At 38.0% G+C, this 22,668-nt stretch overlaps 1 protein-coding gene across 1 annotated transcript; it reads left to right on the top strand.

The window, feature by feature from the left end:
- LOC121234906 (protein TSS) lies at nt 1–22,396 on the top strand. The gene is given in 26 exon segments (XM_041131052.1): nt 1–313; nt 607–674; nt 785–846; nt 1,555–1,647; nt 2,922–2,994; nt 3,122–3,442; nt 3,995–4,062; nt 4,157–4,288; nt 5,087–5,128; nt 5,256–5,780; nt 5,890–6,047; nt 11,096–11,621; nt 11,690–11,752; nt 11,851–11,952; nt 12,300–12,617; nt 13,884–13,976; nt 14,083–14,184; nt 14,321–14,425; nt 14,658–14,791; nt 15,112–15,295; nt 17,543–17,674; nt 17,894–18,006; nt 18,766–18,818; nt 18,821–18,852; nt 19,851–21,771; nt 21,826–22,396. Coding segments are annotated over 25 exon segments (5,664 nt in total). The 5' UTR covers nt 1–313; nt 607–613; the 3' UTR covers nt 22,077–22,396.
- Nucleotides 22,397–22,668: the final 272 nt, after the last annotated feature.

The following is a 22,668-nucleotide window of genomic DNA, read 5'->3' as shown; positions in this document are numbered from 1 at the left end:
TCCTTATCACACACCCATGTCTCCCTATATCTCTTCCTCTCCCGTTTTCTTTAATCTTTCCTTCGGTGGATGAGATAGGTAGCTCCGTTTCCAAAACCCCTTCAATGGCTTTGCCCTCTTCATGATAATCTCTGCTGAACCCTTGTACCTCTCGGAAAAACCATCAGTTGCAGCTTTTACGTTTTTACTTTGTATTTTCCACATTGTTTTGTTGTAGCTCAGTTGCTCGAGCTATTGCTTCTTTTTCCTCGGAACCTTTACTCTCCCTTGTTCAATACATAAAAGCTCTTGAGACTTTCTGTTTTGCTATCTGGTAATTATTCTAAAGCTCCACAGCTCTTGACAGAGACTTCCTCTTATATATATAGTTTTCCCTTTTAGCGTTTGAGCTATTTTCTATGCTATTTTCTTGAATAAACCTTACTTTGTTCCCGAAATTCGAACCATTTCTTAAAGAAGAAAAGCTCTCTGGGTTGTGCCTTAAGCTTTGTTCTTTGTTATTGGAATGGTCGTTATACAATCTTCAATTTAAGGAATAACATGTAATTGCATATGACAAGGAATAAACTTTTTGAGCATTGGTGTACTGATAAGGTTCCAACACAGGTCGAAAATGGCACCCAGAAACAATCGTGGAAAGGCGAAAGGAGAGAAGAAGAAGAAAGAAGAGAAGGGTACGTATGAATCTGTTATGGATAAAATGAACAGGGTGAAGTTTGGAGATTGAAGTTATTGTCTTTTCTACTTGTTTTTCTGATATATCATGAATATGTCATTTTTGCAGTTCTTCCAGTTGTTATGGATATCACTGTAAACCTTCCGGACGAAACTTGTGTCATTTTAAGGGTTCGTTCCTCTTCAGTCCAGCCTCTAGTTCCTCTTAGTTATATCAGCAAATTTTGCAAATTGAATTTTCTTATTGAACTTTTGTTACTTATCATCCGCAGACCACACACTATATTTCTTTTAATTTTAATTTTTTGTTTTATTCTTACTAAATTAATTGAGTTATTCTATTTATCATTCATACAACACACATTTGATAAGGGAAAAAAAATATTAAAAAATTATATATAGTGTGTGATGTAAAAATGATGAGTATAATTTGTTATTTGATATGTCAATATCAGTCTGCTTGCAAATAGAATTTTTCTTAGTAAATTGATACAAAAATATGTCGTCAGCACCACTCATATATATATATATACATACACACATACTCTCTTTGTATGTCTCTTAAAATATGTAGGTATATTTGCTCATTTGTCTAATGGAAACATTGATAATTTTCCAACATCTTAAACATTTGAGATAAGGTTTAGCCATGCTTGCAGAGGCCATTGGCAGCTGCTGGTATTAAACCACCCCCTTGTCTTAGCAAAAGCATCCAAATCTGTTTTTGTTGGTAGTAGCCGGAGAGGGCTCAATTTGCACGCATGAACAACATGTTGTGAAAGTTTGCCTAATTTGATCATAAAACACAACAATTATTTTGCAATAATTAGAAAATAACTATTGTTTTCCATAATTTATACTAATTTTCCTGTTTGACAGGGAATATCGACGGATAGGATAATTGATGTTCGTCGGCTTTTATCGGTAAACATCGAGACGTGTAACATCACCAATTTTTCACTATTGCACGAGGTAAAAAACCCGAAACACCAACACCCCTATGTTTATTATTTATTTTGTGGTGATAATGAAATGAATCCCATTTTGTGTTTTTAAGTAAAAAAAAAGAGATAAAATTCACGTGATTTTGTAATCTAAACCGAGCAAAGATATTACAAGAAATGTTTGGCCAAAGGGTACAGTTTGGTTTATTATTTTTTTTGACTTTTGTTGGTTTGAAAAAAGTATGAGAATTTGGTAGCTAAAACGTAATGAAATTGAAAATGAAAAGGCTCCAAATGCAAAGTGGTCCTGATGATTGAGATGCTCTTCTAACGCCGTGATGCGCGCGCTTTGCAAGTGGCGCTGGCAGGCCGTGAGCACAAGATCTGTGGCAGTCAGAGCGAAACGTTCCCTCTATAATGAAAAAAATCTATTAGTTTGAAGGATCTGAATAAAGACATCCTGGAGATGGGAAGAGGCTCAGACGCAGACGCAGACGCAGACGCAGACATATTTTGTTGATAAACAGACAAAAATGTACAAAAGGAAAAACTGAAAATTATCATCTTTTTTTATCGATTATTTTTAAATTTTTTTGAATCGAGTTAAATAGAAAAATTAAAAAAGAATTGTCAAATATATATTGAGATGCGAACTATTTTTTTTTTAGAGAAATATTACGATAGTTTGTGAAGAATTTTATTTTAAATGGAAATCTCATGACTAGGAATTCCAACTAGAATGGATAAATATATAGGAATATGATTTTTCTTTCCAAGGAAACGCTGATTTATTAGTACTAGTATTAAAATTATAAGGTGGTTTGGATAAAAAAAATGAGAATGGGTAAAAAAATTTGTTGAAAAGCTTCAATGTTCAATAACAATTCAATAGTTACCCTTAAGCCAATTTTATTATTATTATTTTTTTAAAATAACTCAAGGAGTAACAGATAATATTATATTAACATAGTAAGATAAAAGTGAGATGTCGATATATATAGCTTTTAACGTCAATCGTTCATATAGACTCTTGTTTTCGAAATAAATTAGAATTATGTTATATACTGCACTTTTTATTTTTCTATTTTTATCGCATTGTGTTCCATTATCAATCTTTAGAATAATTTTATTTTCTAAAACTAGAAATTAAAAAATTTTCTGATAATACTATATATAAACATAGTATATAAAATTCATCAAATAATTATAATTCTATAATGTGTCATATTATTGTAAAATAGTTCACTAGAATAATGTTAGTCGCAGGGGTAATTTGGGTATTATGCACTTGAGCTTTCACAGGTAAGAGGGCCACGTTTGAAAGACACAGTGGACGTTTCCGCACTGAAGCCCTGCCTCCTGACTTTGGTGGAAGGTAATTAATTAGCTATACTTTTTAGTTTTTACACCTAGAAAGGACGCCGTCTACAAACCGTCTACAAAATACTTAACGGTGTTCCGTCAGTCTCACGGTGGACATGTTGACGTTGTTGCACTTGCAGAGGAGTACGATGAAGTGCGCGCGGTGGCGCACGTTAGAAGGTTGCTGGACATCGTCGCCTGCACGACCAGCTTTGGCTCTTCATCAACGACCAAGGACTGTTCCAAGCCCGAGGCTAGTAAGAATGCGCCGGGTGCGCAGGATAAGGCCGCCGCCAAGAAATCCACCACCGCCATCCCTGGTGGCAGCAGCAAGGCTCAAGGGACTGCGGTCAAGCAGGACCTGGCAATGGAGGGGGAAGGAGATATAACCCACTCGTGCCCCAAGCTCGGAACCTTCTACGACTTCTTCTCTCTCTCCCATCTCACTCCTCCTCTACAGTGTACTCTCTCTCTCTCGCTCTCTCTCTGTATATACGCAATATGCAAACTCCCACGCTTACATCTGTGTTTTGTTTGGATTTGTGTATTTATGTATTTCTGTACTGCATGTTTGTATAATAGGCTGTACTGTTCTTGGAAATAGTTGAGAACAAGTGTAAGGAGATGTTTGGATTTTTGTTCTTCTATTTGATTATTATCGTGGTTTAGCTTCTTGGCCACTGTTCAGGATTTTCTTATCTTGTCTCTCGCTTTCCTGAGAAAAAAAGGGAAATTTAAGGTTATATTTTAGTCCGGAATGGAAAATGAAGTTGTTCAAGAAAATGTTAGTTGCTTTTAAATGAAATTCGTTGCTTGACACAAATTTCACGAACATTGTACCAAAAGTAATTTTTTTCGTTTATTGATTTGTTTTACCGTTTTGTTTCCTGGGCATTGCTAAAAATCGAGACAGCAGTGCTTGGTTTTGTCATAAGGAACAAGAGAGTGACGAGTAAAGTATTTCTCAATCTAAGCTTTTGTTAACAATGGTGGATTTGCCATTAATGTTGCAGTTATAAGGAGAGCAATAAGTCGACATTTCAATGAGATTTCAGCGGATGATCATCTGTTCTCCCTAGATGTAAGGCCTTCCTGGACACAATTCCATACTCATTCATTCAAAATTCGTTCCTGTTAATTTGAAAACATTGAGGAGCTGTCTTGTGATTAATCAGGTGAAGCTTTGCAATGGGAAGGTGGTTCATGTGGAAGCTTGCAGAAAGGGATTCTCTAGCTTTGGAAAGCAGCGAATCCTTTGTCACAACCTTGTTGATCTGTTGCGACAACTTAGTAGAGCTTTTGATAATGTTAGTTTCTTCATTAGGTGCTCTCTCATGTATACCCCTCTACGCACGTGGACTATGCCCATTGTTCATCAATACCATTTTTTATTGCCCATGAAAAAAGGATAATTTCAATTTCCCCAAACACTCGATTTTAATAATTGTTTATGTTAGCTCGGTTTAACTTGTATCTTTTCAGTTTGATAATGTTTAAACTGCATTGCTATATAGAAGTAAAAATGGATCTTGAAAATATAACTAAATTTCAATTGGATCTTGTTGTTAAATTTCAATATAATATATTCTGCCATCAGTATAACTTTGAGACAAACATGCAAGATGTTGGGTGTAGATTTCTGAAAAACCTGTGTTCAACCAAGCCATTTATGGCCTGAAACAGGCCTTGGTTTGTCTATTTCTATTTTTTTTTTTACATTTTGGTTTTGTGCTATTCCAACATTCTTGATTTGCCCTACTGTGTATTCTCCCCAAACCAGAGGGTTTGTCTCTTGTGCCTTATTCTTAAGTATATTTTTCTTGAAATTTCATTTATTAGCGCCTAAATAAGCAAGATCAAATTATTTGCATAGTTTTAATTAATCATGATGAAAGGCATTGCTTTTTCTAAAATGAAAGTCTAGGGTGATGTTGAACTCATTACAGGAATTTGCATGATTTGATCCCAAAAGAATGTTGACTTCATATTTTGTTTTGTATGTTTCTTATTTACATAACACAGAATTTCGCCTAATATAGTCTATTCTTCAACTTGCAATTATTCAGTTCACTCTTTGTTTTTGATATTGTTTCTCATATTTACAGGCTTACAATGATCTCATGAAAGCATTTTCAGAACGTAACAAGGTAACAATTGTAGTGCTGAAATTTATTTCCTGTTTCATACTTGCTTTGACTGACATTGTCAGGTCTAATACTTCTTTCAACCTGTAGCTCTCGTGTTTGGTAACTATTTTTCTTCTACTATATGCAGTTTGGGAATCTTCCTTATGGCTTCAGAGCCAACACATGGTTGGTTCCTCCTGTTGCAGCACAATTACCCTCAGTTTTTCCTCCCCTGCCAGTGGAAGATGAAAGTTGGGGAGGAAATGGAGGTGGTCTAGGAATAGATGGAAAAAGTGATCTTATTCCTTGGGCTAATGAGTTTATGTTGCTTGCATCCATGCCTTGCAAGACGGCAGAGGAAAGGCAGGTTCGAGATAGGAAGGCATTCCTTCTTCACAGTCTATTCGTTGATGTTGCCATTTTCAGAGCCATCAAAGCCATCCAGCTTGTAATGGAACAGCCGATGTTAAATTGTTCAGTTTCTGATGGTCAAATTCTCTACAATGATAGAGTAGGAGATTTGAGCACCGTGGTCATGAAAGATGCTTCTAATGCAAGCTGTAAGGTAGATACTAAAATTGATGGAATTCAAGCAACTGGACTGGATCAAAAGAATCTAGTAGAAAGAAACCTATTGAAAGGGATCACTGCTGATGAAAATACTGCAGCCCATGTAAGATACTTTCTGAAAATAGTGATTGATCAATGATGCTTTGTAAAATTGGTACCATTTAGGTAGTTTCTGCTATGACGGTTGAAAAATGTGTTGAATTTGAGTGCAGGACATTGCCACTCTAGGTGTTGTTAATGTAAGATATTGTGGTTACACCGCTGTAGTAAAAGTTGCACAGATAGAGAATGACAAGGCCAGTAATCCATCTCAAAGCATTGAACTCCTTGATCAGCCTGAAGGAGGTGCTAATGCCCTCAATATTAATAGGTACTTATTTACCCTTAGAATGTTTCGATTAGTAGAGATTCTTTCTATTTCATTTTAAATTGATAATATCGATTTAGTAGAAAAAATAGTGTTGGTCATTTCAGTTGTCAAGTTTTTGATAGGTCAATTTAATCCTTCTTAGAAACAGGTGGAGCATTTCAGATAATTATTTTAAGGTTGGAGGTCTTATTTTGCTAAACATTGTGACAGATTCAAAGATTAATTAGGATCTATCCAAGGCCTTGATGTTACTTATTTGTACAAATGATAGAGCATTGGATCGAACTATATTCTAGTTTTCTTTTAAGGAAATTTCTTGAAAGATTAAAACTAGGCTTCTTTCCTGCCTTTAGATTCCCTGAAATGGAAATCATCACATGGGTAGGTTACTTGATGCTGCATGTGCGTGGTGCTTGCTACTAAGGCCCCGGGATACTTTGTTGTTATTTATTATCAACTCTTGCATTATATAGAAGTATAAACTCTTACATCCCTTAAGCACATTTTACATCTTGATTTATTTTGATTTTGATGCATGTTTAATATATATGCATATTCTCTCTCTCCCCCCTATCCTTCTGTCTATGGTTGAGTAAATAATTTATTAGAAGATAAAAAAAAAAAGAATCCCCTGGTTCATGAGATACAAATTGTTGTGGGGTGGAGTTGTCTTGCTTTATTGGGTGCTTCAGGAGGTGTATTGTTGATGTGGGATAAGAGGGTGGTGAAGTTAGTAGAGGACCGCATTGAGACTTATTCTGTGGCTGGTTCTTTTAAAACCATTGAGGATGGCGATGGGCTCTTGTGGGTGTGTATGGCCCTAATGTGGATAGGGAGAGAAGGTTTTTGTGGGAGGAGTTGGCGGGTTTGTTTCATTTGTAAGATGTGCCTTGGTGCTTGTGTGGGGACTTTAATATTGTTCGGTTTCCCAGTGAGAGGGCGGGTGCAACTACTTTATCTGTAGCTATGGAAGAGTTTTCGGAGCTGATTTTTGATCTGAATCTTGTGGATCTTCCTTTGGCAGGAGGGGTTTATACTTGGTCTAATGGTAGAGGGGGGTCAAGGTTGGATAGATTTAGGTGTCGTTTGGATTCGAAGATGAGTTGAGATGAGTTGAGATGGGTTGTGAATAGTAGTGAGATTTGTGAGTTAAAGTTGATGAATAGTAATGAATAGTAGTGAGATGAGTTGAGATGGATTGCGAATACAAACCGGGCCTTATAGTCTCTCTTTCGTAGGAGACTCACTACCTGGATTTATGTCAAGAGAGGTTGCCTAGTTTTTGTTCTGATCATTATCCCATTTTGCTTGATTGCGGTGGCTTACTTGGGGGTAGGCGTTATTTTAAATTCGAGAATATGTGGTTTGCAGTTGATGGATTTGTAGAGAAGGTTACGAACTGGTGGGTATTGTACTCCTTTTATGGAACTCCTAGCTTTATTTTGGCAGGTAAACTTTGTGAAATCACAATTTTTTCCAAAAGTTTAAGCTGATGGGAAGATGTAGATTTTATTATTTATTTTATATCTTAACACTCCTCACGTGTGAGTCAGACTCCCTCTCAATGGGTGGCCCAACACGTAGAATATTTAATTAAATAGAGTAGAGTGTAGTCAGGATTCGAACTCAGGAATTCTACTCTGATACTATATAGAAACACCAATTTCTCTCCATAAAAGGCATAATAAGAGTAAGGTAACTCCTTATAAAGCCCAGGATGAGTTTGTCTCTAAGCAGTGTGAGACTTCTCAATATGCCCTCCCTCACGTGTGGGCCGGTATTTCTGGTACCATTATCGTGGGTAGGTCGCAGGAGCCCATCATTGGTCATACATTAACCTGACTATGATACCATGTGAAATCACCATTTGTCCCAAAAGTTGAAACTGATGGGAAGATGTAGATTTTATTATTTATTTTATATCTTAACAAACTTAAAGCTCTAAAGTTTGATTTAAAGAAGTGGAATAATGAAGTCTTTAGGTACACTGAAGTTAAGAAAAATCTGCTTTGGGATGAGTTGCATGCTTTGTAGGAGGGGGAGGTAAATGAGGAGTTATTGTTGAGGAAGAAGGAGGTAGTGACTGAAAATGAGAAGGTTTTGTTGATGGACGAAGTTTCTTGGAGGCAAAAATCAAGGGTGCTTTGGTTGAAAGAGGGATAGATGTACTACGGGAAACAAGGGGTTGGAGTCGGTGTTCGGGTAGAGTTTTAGTTCTACGGGAAACAAGGGGTTGCGGTTGGGTTTGGTGTATTTTGGGGCTTTTTTTTTTTTTTTTTTTTATGGGCTTGGGTCATTTTGGGCAAAGTGTTTTCTTGTAGACATTCAGTGTACTTGGTTTCTCTTTTTGATATATACAATATTTTTACTTATAAAAAAAAAAAGGATGGCTAATTCACATAGACGCAACAATGCTATTGAGGTACTTCATTCCGGTACCAATGTGCTTCACACCCCTAATGAGATTCAAGATCACATAGTGCAGTATTATGAAGATCTTCTAATTGAGACAGAGGAGTGGGCTGGATGGTTTGAATTTTGACTAGCTAGACTTCTGTGCAGTTAGCTGGTTAGAGAGGCCTTTTGACGAAAACGACGTGCATTAGGTGGTGAATGGAATGTGTAAAGATAAAGCTCCGGGCTTGGATGGCTTCTCCATGGCTTTTTTTCAGGAATGTTGGGATATAGTGAAAGTAGATGTTATGCGGGTACGGTGATGGATAACCTGAGTGAAGGTGGGATCTATAAAATCATAGTGAAGGTGTTAGCTAACCTGAGTACGGTGATGGATAAAATCATTTCCAAACCTTAAAACGCTTTCGTTAAGGGATGTCAAATTTTGGACTCAGTTCTGATTGCTAATGAGTGTTTGGATAGCTGTATAAGGATTGGTATTCCGGGGGTTCTTTGCAAGCTTGATATGGAAAAGGCATATGATCACGTGTGCTCACATTTTCTCTTCTATATGCTAAGAAGATGTGGCTTTGGGGATAAGTGGTGTGGATGGGTTAGACATTGCATATCGACCGCTCGGTTCTCGGTTTTAGTTAATAACAACTCTTGTGGCTTTTTTCAGAGTTCGAGGGGTTTGAGACAAGGGGATCCGTTATCCCTTTTCCTTTTTGTTTTAGTGGTGGAAGCATTAAGTCGTATGGTGGAAGCTGCTGTAGGGGGGGGTTTCTCTCTGGTTTTTCGGTGGGTAATATTAACAATGGTACTACTTCAATCTCCCATTTGTTATTTGCGGATGATACTCTCATTTTTTGTGATGCTGACAGTGGACAGATTCAAGCTTTAAGGGCTATCTTATTGTACTTTGAAGTTGTCTCGGGCCTCAAGGTGAATTTGGGCAAGTCAGAATTGGTACCGGTGGGAGATGTGAGGAATATTAACCTTTTAGTGGATTTGTTGGGCTGCAAAGTTGCTTCTCTTTTAATGAAATATCTTGGGCTTCCGTTGGGAGGCGTCGTTCAGAGTAAAGAACATATGGGATGGTGTTGTAGAAAAGGTTGAGAAAAGACTGTTAGGTTGGAAGTGTCTATATTTATCGAAAGGGGGAAGACTAACCCTCATTAAAAGCACCCTTTCCAACCTTCCCACTTATTATCTTTCCTTATTCCCTTTACTGGTTGGGGTGGCAAACCGGATTGAGAAGTTGTTTAGAGCATTCTTATGGGAGAGGAGAATAAATTCCACCTTGTGAGTTGGTATAGGGTGTGCTGTCCGACTGCAAATGGAGGCCTGGGGTTGCGGAACTTGAGTAATTTTAATAAGGCACTGTAAGGGAAGTGGCTATGAAGGTATCAAATGGAAGGAGACTCATTGTGGAGAGAGGTTATTGATCGAAACTATGGAGGTGATCGGGGGGATGGTGCTCTAAGAAGGGTAGGGGATCTTATGGTGTGTGTTTATTGAAATATATTAGAAAGGGGTGGGACAGCTTTGTAAAACATACTAAGTTTGAGGTTGGAGAGGGCGCAGGAATTCGTTTTTGGTTTGCTGAATGGTGTGGTGAGAGAGCCCTCCATTCTATCTTCCCGGTTGCTTTCAGCTTGACTGGAAATCAACAAGCTGCTGTCTCAGAGATGTTGAGCTGTGCTAATGGGACTGTGCAGTGGGATGTTACTTTCACCAGAAATGTACAGGATTGGGAACTTGATGAGATTGCAGATTTTTTCAGTTTCTTGTATTCTCTGAATTTAGGAGGAAATGCGAGGGATCGAATGTTGTGGAAACACACTAGGAGCAAAAAATTTTCTGTTAAATCTTATTATAAGGTGTTACATGGCCAGCAGCAATTCCCTTTTCCATGGAAGAGTATTTGGAGGGCGTTTGTGCCATCTAAAGTTGTTTTTTTTCACTTGGACAGCTGCACTTGAGAAGATTTTGACGATTGACAATTTGAGGAAACGTGGTATGGTTGTGGTGGAGTGGTGTTTCATGTTTAAGAAAAATGGCAAATCGATTGATCATTTATTTTTACATTGTGAGGTGGCTAGGGAGTTATGGGTTGGGGTTCTTAGTAGAGCTGGGTTGAGTTGGGTTATGCCAATAAGAGTGGTGGATTTACTAGCATGCTGGAATAGGCGGCACAGAAGCTCTCAGTTGGCAGCAGCGTGGAGGATGATCCCTTTGTGTATAATGTGGTGTTTATGGATAGAAAGGAATGAGCAGTGCTTCAACGACAAAGAGCGAACTGTTGAGGATATCTGGAAATTGTTTGTGTACTTTGCTGCAGTGGTTCTCGGCTATTGTCCTCAAGGGAGGAAATGCTCATGAGTTTTTGTTTTCTTTTCAAGTTTCTAGAATGTAATTAGGTGCTTCTTTTGTATACTTCCTGTGTATGTGGGCTTTGCCTAGTTTCATTAAATAAAGCTTTTCTTACTTGGAAAAAAAAAAAAAAAATGAGATACAAATTTTAGAGAGCTATCAGTTTCTTATATTCCACCTTAATTTGTTACCCTGATGCCATGGTTTGTTAGTTTGCGGTCCTCTTCAAGTCATTTGGCTATGCTGACAGACTCTAAATATGACTTTGTTCCTTTCAGTTTGAGATTACTTCTCCACAAGACAGCACCTTCAGAGCCCAATAAACCAGTATCACATGTCCAAACTTTGGAGCATGAAGAGCTTAGTGCTTCCCAAGCTTCTGTAGAGAGACTCTTGGAAGAAAGTCTTGCTAAGCTCGAGGAAGAGGAAATAGGATCGGACCATGTTGTGCGGTGGGAACTTGGAGCCTGCTGGATACAACATTTGCGAGACCAAAAAAATACAGAAAAAGATAAGAAGCCATCTGGTTTAAAGAAGGAAATGAAGGTTGAGGGGCTTGGGACAAATCTCAGATACCTTAAGAACAACAAGAAGAAATCAGATGGAAGCAATATGAAAGTGCAGTCTGAAAACTCAATATCCCATCCAGAAGGTGTTATTGGGGAAGTTAAAAGTTCTATTTTGCCTCTGATAGAATCTCAGCTTGAGAGTGATGTGAAAGAAAACGAGCTTACAATGAAGAGGATGTTGTCCGAAACAGCCTTTACTCGACTAAAAGAATCAGAAACTGGTCTTCATTGCAAGGTAAATTCTTGTTTGCGTACTTGTTTGCAGGGTAGATTTTGAACTAACTGACAGTATGTGATTGACAGTCTTTGCCAGAACTAATTGACTTGTCTCGGAAATATTACACTGAAGTTGCTCTTCCTAAACTGGTAATTACGGAATACTATTTTTTTCCTAATCAATCTGCACATTATTATGGTTATAGTGAGTCAGTGACCCTGTCTCCTGAAATTTTCATGCCACTTAGGTAGCAGATTTTGGCTCACTGGAGCTCTCGCCAGTTGATGGCCGGACTCTTACTGATTTCATGCATACCAGAGGTCTTCGAATGCGGTCTTTGGGACATGTAGTAAGTGTTTTTTCTGACTCAGGCCTTTGATTCTTTACTGTTTTATTATCTTCACCTAAATGAGATTTATCTCATTCACTTTGAAAATAGGTCTTATAAATCTAGAGGATGTGCCTTGTCATATACTGTACTAATGTCTTAGTGATACATTAATGACTGTTGAAACAATATTGACTAACCTGTCATTATTGTAATGTATCAGAATTGAATCTCATTCCTTGTTCTGTTTGCATAATATTTTCTTTTCAATTATAGCTGCATCCAACTTGCACCAACTTCAATCTTAAGCTGCTACTTGTATGTGTTTTTCCTCATTTAACAATTTGTTCCTTTTGTTTTCTCTACAGGTCAAGCTTTCAGAAAAGCTGCCGCATGTCCAGTCACTCTGTATTCATGAGATGATTGTGCGAGCATTTAAGCACATTCTTCAGGCAGTGATTGCTGTTGTTGACAACACGGAGAAAATAGCAGTATTAATAGCTGCTGCATTGAATATGATGCTTGGGGTTCCAGAAAATGAGGAATCAAATAGATCTTGCAATGCCCATTCCCTTGTGTGGAGGTGGCTGGAGGTCTTCTTGAGGAAGCGATATGAATGGGATCTTAGTAGCTTGAACCACAAAGATGTTAGAAAATTTGTGATTCTACGTGGACTATGTCATAAGGTATTTAATACTAGACCATAAATTCTATGTTTTTGAGAATAGCTGGCATTCTATTATATTTTTGTCTAAGAATTTGCATTCTTTAGTTTCTTAAAGATTCATACTATTCCGGACTTTTGGATTACATTGTATTAAATTTTGTGATAAATCATTGTCTTCTACTCTCTACTTTGCTGCTTACCCTTTCTGAATGCTTCGGATGCATATAGAATTGTTGGACGTGTCCTCTAAATGGATGATATTCATGATCCTTGCTTAATCTCATAGCTTTTTGCAATATTTTTTTGTACCTTGTAATAAAGAGGTTGCGAAGTCTCCCTTGATTCATGTATTGCGTGCCCTTTTTCCTTCCTGACTTTATTTTTTCTTGTAATTGCAATGGTTTCACATAGAATTTTCTATAATGGGTAGCTTGTATATATTTGTTTGATAAGTTGTTATGTTGAGTATATATTGCGAAGAAAATTGATATGGCAATCAAACTAGGGGAAACCACAACAGGGGAACTTTTTTGTTTTGGGCAAGGTAGAAGTATATTAAATTAGGTAAAAATTACAATGGTGTGGGAGGGGAACCTCAACAAACACTTTAATGCAGCTAATAAAGAGCAGAGAAAATAAAAATACATGAATAGGTAAATGGCTCGTCGAGTTGTTCCCATGTTTCTTGGCCTAATGCCAAGAAGATCACCATCAGGACGATTTTTGAAACATTGCAGAGATGGACTGCAGTAAGGTGCTGTTGAATTTCAGGCACACGTTGTGGGTGAAAGTAGTATGAAGCTCCTAGCAAAAAGAACACAAAAAATCAGTTTTTTTTGGCAGAACAAGGCGGGGGTAGCCACACAATTGACAAAAAAGACAAAAAGATCAGTTGGGAAGTTGCATGGGGGGCTTTTGGAGACCTCCCAATAGGGCACATATGTGGCAGTTTGGTGTGGAGTTTCATAGATTTGGGCTTGAAGGTTCCTCAAAAAACTGAAAAAAAGTCGACTGACTGGTAACTGATGTACAGTACCGGCTGGGAAGGGAGGAGTTGGGGCTTCTGCCCTGGAGAAGGCCTCCGAAGGAGGTCAGGCAGTGATTTTTTAAACAAGATCCTTAGTGGGTTTATTTTGATCTATGAGAGACCATAATATTTGGTATTATGATGGTATATCTAGTATTTTCCATGACTTGTAATGTTTAGATTATAGGTGTTATAGACGTCAAGGAAAGATCAATGCTGCCTCAGTGACAGCTTGTTTGTCCCTTCGCCCTCTTTCAGGTTGGTATAGAGCTGGTTCCAAGGGATTTTGATATGGACTCTCCACAACCGTTTCGGAAATCAGATGTTGTCGGTTTGGTCCCAGTGCATAAGGTGATGAAGTAGACAGAATAATGGACACATGTTCTTTTCTTTGTGTGCCAGATTGATTTTATTTCTCCAGATTTTGTATTTGACTGCATTTTCTGTTTATTTGCAGCAAGCAGCCTGTTCATCAGCAGATGGGAGGCAACTCCTAGAATCGTCGAAAACAGCTTTAGATAAGGGAAAACTTGAGGATGCTGTTGTCTATGGGACAAAGGTATAAGGATTCCAAAGTCATGACTTTGATATCCTTTCATCATATGATCTAGTAATGAGGGCTTCAACAGATATTCTCTGTCCCTTTCAGCTGGTCTTTGTCATATATTAGCTGCTTTACTTTTGTGGTTTTGCAGGCTCTTGCGAAGCTGGTAGCAGTTTGTGGTCCCTACCATCGGATGACAGCAGGAGCTTACAGCCTCCTTGCTGTTGTTTTGTATCACACTGGAGATTTTAATCAGGTCTATTTGTGCTTCCTTTTGTATTGGTATTACTGGGGCATCTCTGTGATAGTATAATGTTGTTGTTATCATTCGAAAATAATGTTACAATATTCTTAGGAAATGCATGTAATAAATCTGCACTATAGGCTGGTATATTACATACAACTGAAATATAAAAACAGTGTGTTTTCATTTCTTGGTAATAAGGGTTTCAAGTGAAAGTTAATTAGCTAATTTATCCCAATCACAGGCTACAGTTTATCAACAGAAAGCTTTGGACATCAATGAGAGAGAGCTGGGTCTAGATCATCCAGATACAATGAAGAGTTATGGGGATCTTGCTGTATTCTATTACAGACTTCAACACACGGAGCTGGCTCTCAAGTATGCTTTATTCTTGCCTGATGTGATAGTTAATGAATAGGGCTGCAGAAATTTTCATAGGATTTCATGGTTACTACTTTTCAGGGTTTGATCTGGTATCTGACTCCAGTTTTATTTCATGGTTACCTTATTGGTCTGGTTTCTTTCTTATTCTAATTACATCTGATTACTACTATAGTAATTGTTTGAATAGTCATTGTTTGTGTTATGTTTTATGCACACTCCTATTGTATAAATTTGCTGCTTGGACTTGTGTAATTAGCCGGCCTCTAGCTGTTATAATGGTTTTCTCTACATAGTCCATAATTGTTGTTGAACAGGTATGTAAAGAGGGCATTGTATCTTCTACATCTCACGTGCGGTCCATCTCATCCAAACACTGCTGCAACATACATCAATGTGGCTATGATGGAGGAAGGCCTCGGGAATGTGCATGTTGCCCTCAGATATCTCCACAAAGCTCTGAAGTGTAACCAAAGGCTACTCGGCCCAGACCATATTCAGGTTTTGTTTTGGTTATTTTCTTTCTCGATCTGTACTAAAGTACATATGATACAGTCTATATATACCTTATAGTTTTCTATCCTACTGCAATTATACCCCAAAGAGGTGTTGGTAGGCTTCCCTCCCTATTCCCTTCATATATTTTACCCAATAAGTCTCCTTTATGACAGGGTGGGGAGGGACTTTTTTTGGGGGGGGGGGGTTCCGGTTTACACCCACTCTGACTCCGACTCCGGCTCCGGTGGAGTCCGAAAATTTACCTCGTTTGGTTACGCAGTTCAAATAAGATGAGATGAGATGTTTTGTTGAAAGTTGAATAAAATATTGTTATAATATAATTTTTTAATATTTTTGTTTTGGGATTTGAAAAAGTTAAATTTTTTATTATATTTTGTGTGGGAGTTTGGAAAAGTTGTAGTGATTATATGAGATGAGATAGTTTGGTTTTGTGTAACCAAACTAGCCGAGTTTGGAGTGGGAGTTGCTCTGGAAAAAATGGTCAGAGTCAGAGTCGGAGCCTATATGGGCTCCAACCTTCTAACTCCGACTCCGATATTTGTACTTAATATATTTTTTGATATTGTAATATAAGTAATAGGCAGTTGAGTGGCCTAACGGTTGAGACACTGTTTTGCAAATTTTTTTTTAAGAAAAGGAGAAATTTTTCTCATCCTATATATTCATCTTAAAACCCTAGTTCTTTCTCCTATGGATTTCCTCAGCCGACATTGTTTTCTCTCTTCTCCTCAGCTGATAATCAGGTTCCAAAACTGCAATTTTTCCCTCTTCTCGTTGCTTTCTTTTTCTTCGCACTCTGTGTTCCAAAAGCTTAGCCCAAAAGCGAAAGGGAAAGAAATTTCTCTCAAAAAAGTCAGTCTAGCAAGTAGTACGTAGGTCCATGGCTTCCCTGTGTTCCAGTACTTTTATTGTTTGAAAGCTGCAATTTTTCACGTGATTTTTAGGGTTCCAAATTCTTTTGTTGATTTCTTTGTACATAAAATGTAATGGAGAATTTTAAGGAAAGAAAAAGAACAACATCTTTGTTAAACTTTTGTGAAATGTTCTGTTTCTTCGGCTGCTGCTGTGGCTTTTGTTGGGGGATCATGTTGTAAGATTCTTAAATTTTTTGTTTGTGAAGGTGTGAATACTAATTCAACACAGTACAAGGTTAAAGATGCTATTTTCTTTTCTGTTCTTTTTTTTTTTTTTTTTTGCTTTTCTTCTTTCCTTCAACTCCGATCGAAACTCCGACCTTTGACTCCAACTCCGGCAACTCCGATCGGAGTCGGAGTTGGAGCCCAACTTGGTCTTTGACTGTGGTTGGAGTCGGAGGTCGGAGTTGGGCTTTCCGACGTTGGAGTCGGAGCCCAGCCCTAGAAGAGACTGTTGTTGTTTTGTGTTATAGGTGCAATGGAATGTGGTACAACTGTTATTCTATTTGGTAAAATGCGGTCGGGTTGCTAGATATTCAGTTCTAGTTCCTGCTGTAAATTGGGTTTTCTTTTCAAAGTATCAAACACAAAGGTCATAGGCCAGACATATATTGAAATGATTGAATGAATAGGTAATCATCATTATTGCAAAATCTGGTATTTGCTCATAGGTTTTCGGACTTTCATTTGGGTTATAGTTGCTGAGGCCTTGCCTCCCCTTATTAAAGAGGTATCCCAATTCAGTCAGGTACGTTGGGATGCTCTTTCTAAAAGAAGAGAAAACTCATTTGATGCCTTAATATTTTGGAGTAGTAACTATTAAATTTCTCAAAATCCAGATAAAATATAACACGTGAACTAGCATTTTCTGGCAACTGTTATTGCATTTGGGGGTGGCCCATCCAGATATCTTTTCAAGTAAAATCTGAAGTAATTACACAGTGTCATTTATCACTAAAACTAAGAGGCTAACTAGGATTTTTGTTTTTAATTCTTGTCAATGAAGAAAAATTTCTCTGGTTCTCAAACTGATGCCAAACACCTTCTACTGGGGATACTGTAAAAAATTATGTAACTGAACAACAGAAACTGATAGAGATGATGGACTAGGCTATCACTTGTAGCAGATTGCACTCAAGTGATTCACCCTAATTGCAAGAGAGAAATACTAATCTGTGAAGTTAGGTGGTAGAAAGTTTGTTATTTCTTACATGCTTGCAAATGATTAATTTTTTACTAAACCTCTGAATTAAATTTCATTGTACACTCAAATTTTACTTCTTATAAGTAACCCCTTTTTCTGTTAATCATACAGACAGCAGCAAGTTACCATGCAATTGCAATAGCACTGTCATTGATGGAAGCATATCCTTTAAGTGTTCAGCATGAGCAAACAACCTTGCAAATTCTACGAGCAAAGCTTGGCCCAGATGACCTGCGTACTCAGGTATTTTGGTAGACTATTATGGCCACGTCATAACTACTACAATAGAAGCAATGGTATTAGCACCGTTCATATTGAGTTTTTGTTGGAATTTATATAATTCCATATAATTTTTCTTCTCCCTCCTTTCCTCTCTGGTAAGTATGTTTTCTAATTTCTTTAAAGCCCATTTAAGCTTTTCATACATATAGTTATTTTAGATATTGCAATAAATTCATTCAGGATGCTGCTGCTTGGCTTGAGTACTTCGAGTCCAAGGCTCTTGAACAGCAAGAAGCTGCACGGAATGGTACTCGAAAGCCGGATGCATCCATAGCCAGCAAAGGCCACCTAAGGTAAGTTAGCATTGCCCTCCATAATTTAGACCTTCATGTAATTGTTGTTTAGTTTTGATGCATGCAGTTTCAACTGTAGTATATTTACTTTTTTTTTCACCAAATATTCATAAAAAAAGTATATTGGCTAATCACTCCATTGGGTTGCATTACTATTCGTCAGATTTCTTGATAACATGGAGCTTTATGCAGCTATTCTTATATTTTTCATGTAGTGCTATTGTCGAGTTGCTTTCTTAATTGGCCAATAGTTATTGAAATATTAATTGATGTTACAAAATCTTAGCTTTGGAAATGTAAACATGAAAATGTAGTGGGACCTATTGCCCAGCTTCATGCTTCAATGTTGCTTTGCAATGACTCTGATGCTACTCTGGTCGGAGTGTAAGCTAGTGATGCTTTTGGCTACATGACCAATGCAATCTGGTCATGTAGGAGCAAGTTTCAAGTTTACTGGTTTAGTCTAACAGTCAGTTGCTTCCCCTTATATGATTCAGACTCAAGTATTTTAAATTGAGTTGAATGTAATTCTTCTGTACATTACTCCTTGTGGTCTTTCCGTGCATGATAAGACTGTTGAGATTTATATTAATCTGGTCAAGATGCACTGGAATATTTAACCAAAGAATCCTGTTGTGTTGTCCCCATTGTACAACTGCATTAGACTGCTGTGTGCTAGAGGCCAGGCATATCACGCATTGTGTTTCCTATTAAAGTCATATCCTTGTTACCAATGGAGATGATTTTTAAATGTGGCAGTGTGTCGGATTTGCTTGACTACATCAATCCAAATGATGACACCAAAGGGAGAGATGGGCAGTAAAGAGGAGAAGCTATATTACAAAGGTATGTTGGAGTTAGATCACGGTTGGTCAATATAAATTCAAACCCACCAAATTATTGAGCCAATTATATCTGGAATAAATGTGAACTTGTTTTTCTTTTCACACTGAGTGTATAATTAACTGTCCAAGTTCTGGTGTGGATGGGCTGGGGTATTTTCCAGGAATTGGTTGTTTGTCATGCCATTGGCAGTCTTTCATTGAAAGGTTAAGACCAATTAAAGGGATATAGCAATTATAAAGATCTGAAATTAACCAAAAAAGCCATATTCATGATGTCCATAAAATTTGGTCAAACCCATCACATTTTATTAGTGGTTGGAAGCCCGAAATTAATGTTCCCTACTATACTATACCAGGCCATGAACTCTTTTAAGTTTGAGAAATGCTTTAGTTACAAAAAGATCCTACAAAAGTAAACCCCCAAACTAATGTGGCTTGATGTGATACGTTAGATTATAAAGCTACTTTTATTGTAAAGTAGATCTAATGTATCATATGAAGCCATGTCAAATTGTGGATTTATTTTTGTGGGATATCATTGTGGCTGTAGTATTTCTCTTTAAGTTATCCAGAATATGTGAGGGGCAACATTTTCCTCCACAAAGACGCATTCTTTTCTTTCAAACATATGTGAGGGGCAGCATTTTCCAACACAAAGACACATTCTTTTCTTTCAAACATATCAGGCATTCTTTTCTTTGAAACATATCTAGAATTTTCCCCTTTTACTAAAAAAAGATAACGACATGAATGTTTCAGTCTAGATTAAATGAGCTGCAATATATATTGAAGTTGTATTAAAAATGGGAAAGCCATGATGGATCATAGATTGAGGAGAAAATTTATTGGGCAGACTGACTAACCTGTATTTTAACCTCCGACTGCATGTAAGAGAGTCTTTGAATTCTCATAATGTCAGCAAACATGCAGCAATCTTGCGTATATATGTCTGTACTCAAATCTAATGAACATCATAAAAAATTCCACGTTCTTTTGCAGGTGAAGGGAAAATCTTATCAAAATATAAGCCTAGTAGGTTCTGATGAATCTCCAAAAGAAACCCCAAAAGAGGTTTCAAAAGAAGTTTCAGATGAAGAGACACCTATGCTTGAAACAGAAGGTAGTGCAGATGATAACCAAGAGAATAGCTCCATACCTGTTGAGTCCCAAAACTCTGTTGTGCAAAAGAATGAAGAGGAAAATCCAAATATAGCCAATGAAATATTTTCTGAAACGCATGCTGAAGGAGAGGATGGATGGCAACCAGTTCAAAGGCCAAGATCGGCTGGCTCACATGTTCGGCGACTGAAGCAGCGCCGTGCCAGTATTGGCAGGGTCTATAGTTATCAGAAAAAGAATGTGGACACTGATATGGAGTATTTTCCATTTAAGAATACTCAAAAGAATACTAAGTATTACCTATTAAAGAAACGGACAATTTCTCATGGGAGTTATACAGATCACCAAGCAGTGAACCCTGCCCAAGCTACCAAATTTGGACGGAGAATAGTGAAAGCTGTAACATACCGGGTCAAGTCAATTCCTTCATCTACCAAAAGTATTACAACAAATGCCCCTAGAAATAGTGGGCAGCTAGTAGGTTCTCCATCACCTGGTACGACTTCTGCACAAAATGATGTTGGTCCAGTGAAAAATTCAATTGTAGGTCTTGGAAAATCTCCTTCCTACAAGGAAGTCGCATTGGCCCCACCAGGCACCATTGGTAAATTTCAGGTCTGGGTGCCCCAAAGTGATTTTTCAGATAACCAGGAACTTGGCTTTGGAAAACACGAAGAGGGAATTAATGAAGTAAAAGGAAACGATGAGCTCATCCAAATGGGGGTTGAAAGTATATCAGAAGGGAATGAGAATTCTATATTGAATTCTACAGATCATTTGAAAGAGGAAATAGGAATTGCTGAGAAACAGGAAGACACTCAGTTAACTGATACAATCGAAAATAACTCTTCTTTGAAAGCATCTGATATTGTGGAAGGACTTGAATCTGGTAGTGTTGAGGTTCAAGATGTGGTAGAGGCTAGCATATTGATTGATGGCGTGCCAGACTCTGTTGGTTCACCGAAAAGGGATGTGAGTGGGAAGGATTCATCTATCAGTTCTGAAATCCATCAAAGTTCAAACTCAATATTGCAAGCAGTAGAGGATTTGAAGGAGAAACCCTTGATTCCGAATTCAAGTGATCCTCGAGGATTTCCAAATAAGAAGTTGTCTGCATCAGCAGCTCCATTCAATCCCTCGCCAGTCATTGCACGTCCTACGCCGCTTGCCATGAATATTACTCTTCCTTCGGGTCCTGGTGCTGTTCCAGCTATTGCGCCTTGGCCAGTAAACATGAATGTTCACCCTGGGCCTGCAACTGTCCTACCCACAGTTAGTCCTATCTGCTCCTCCCCTCACCACCCATACCCATCACCTCCACCAACCCCAAACATGATGCCGCCATTGCCCTTTGTGTATCCTCCCTATACTCAAAACCAAGCAGTTCCAACCAGCACATTTCCTGTAACGAGTAGTACCTTTCATCCCACTCATTTCACATGGCAGTGTAATGTGAACCCAACTGTATCAGAGTTTATTCCAGGTACAGTTTGGCATGGATGCCATCCAGTGTTCTCTGTCCCACCACCTGTTGTTGAGCCAATTTGTGATCCTGAGTTGGAGACAAAACTGCAGCCTGACGAATCTGGAAGCCCAAGTTCAGCAATTCTGCCAGTGGAAATTAACAATGTAGGGGAGGCAGGAAAAGAAGTGAATCCTCTACCATCAGAGGAAATACATAATGCAGATGAAGTAGCTGAGATAAGGTTGGAGAATACAAAGGAAAATGGTCATCCAAATCTGTCTAACGTCGAAAATGCTCTTAGTGAACCAACTTTGAGCAGTAGTGAGAATACAAAGGAAAATGGTCATCCAAACCTGTCTAACGTCGAAAATGCTCTTAGTGAACCAACTTTGAGCAGTAGCTCAGACGAATATGCTGGAAACAATGATGAAAGGAAAATTGATGGAGAAAGAACTTTTAGTATTTTGATCAGGGGGAGAAGAAATCGAAAGCAGACCCTTCGAATGCCAATAAGTTTGCTCAGTCGACCATACGGCTCACAGTCTTTTAAAGTTATTTATAACAGAGTACTCAGGGGAAGCGAAACCCCAAAGTCTTCCAGCTTTCCTTCAAGAGATGACTGTACAGCTAGTGCTACGTAACCCAGTCTTTTCTTCTTTGTACCAGTCAAGCATAGCAGGATTGTTGAGAGAAAAAGTAGAAGATAGAGACCTTCATTTATGCTACGTGAAAGGGGAAAAGGTGTCTTGGATTAGCCTGGCTCTTATAATCATGAAGTGCCTTGTCTCATCGGTTCTTGATTGCACCACCTTTTGGAAAAATTCAGGTGACTTTTCTATTCTCCATATCAACATTTTTTTTTGAGTTGAAATCCTTTGGAAACAACGTGTCTGTCGTGGCCTACTTTGCTTGGTTACCTCTTTTATCCTCACGAATAAATATCATCTGTGACTTTTGTTTTTTTTTCGTTTTTTGTGCGCACGTGTTAGATCCTTAAGCACAATTAAGTGGCCCGAATCTTTTTCTGTTCACCAACTGCTGGATGGGTAAAAAGAAGTGTCAGATTTGTTTTAAGAGATGATATTAATGCTTGGAAAAACTTGCAGATGTGCTTTTATTTGAGTTAATCTTAAATCAGCAAAAGGAAATTGGTGATGAAGGAATATAGGATGGTTTCCCTATGTAAGTATTGTAATCTTTACAATCTCTATACCTTTACTCCTCTGGCAAATG

The sequence above is a fragment of the Juglans microcarpa x Juglans regia genome, chromosome 1D (genome assembly GCF_004785595.1).
Source record: "Juglans microcarpa x Juglans regia isolate MS1-56 chromosome 1D, Jm3101_v1.0, whole genome shotgun sequence".
Taxonomy (NCBI): Eukaryota; Viridiplantae; Streptophyta; class Magnoliopsida; order Fagales; family Juglandaceae; genus Juglans; species Juglans microcarpa x Juglans regia.
Note: the sequence above shows the minus strand (reverse complement) of the source record. Positions and strands in the feature narration are given on the sequence as shown.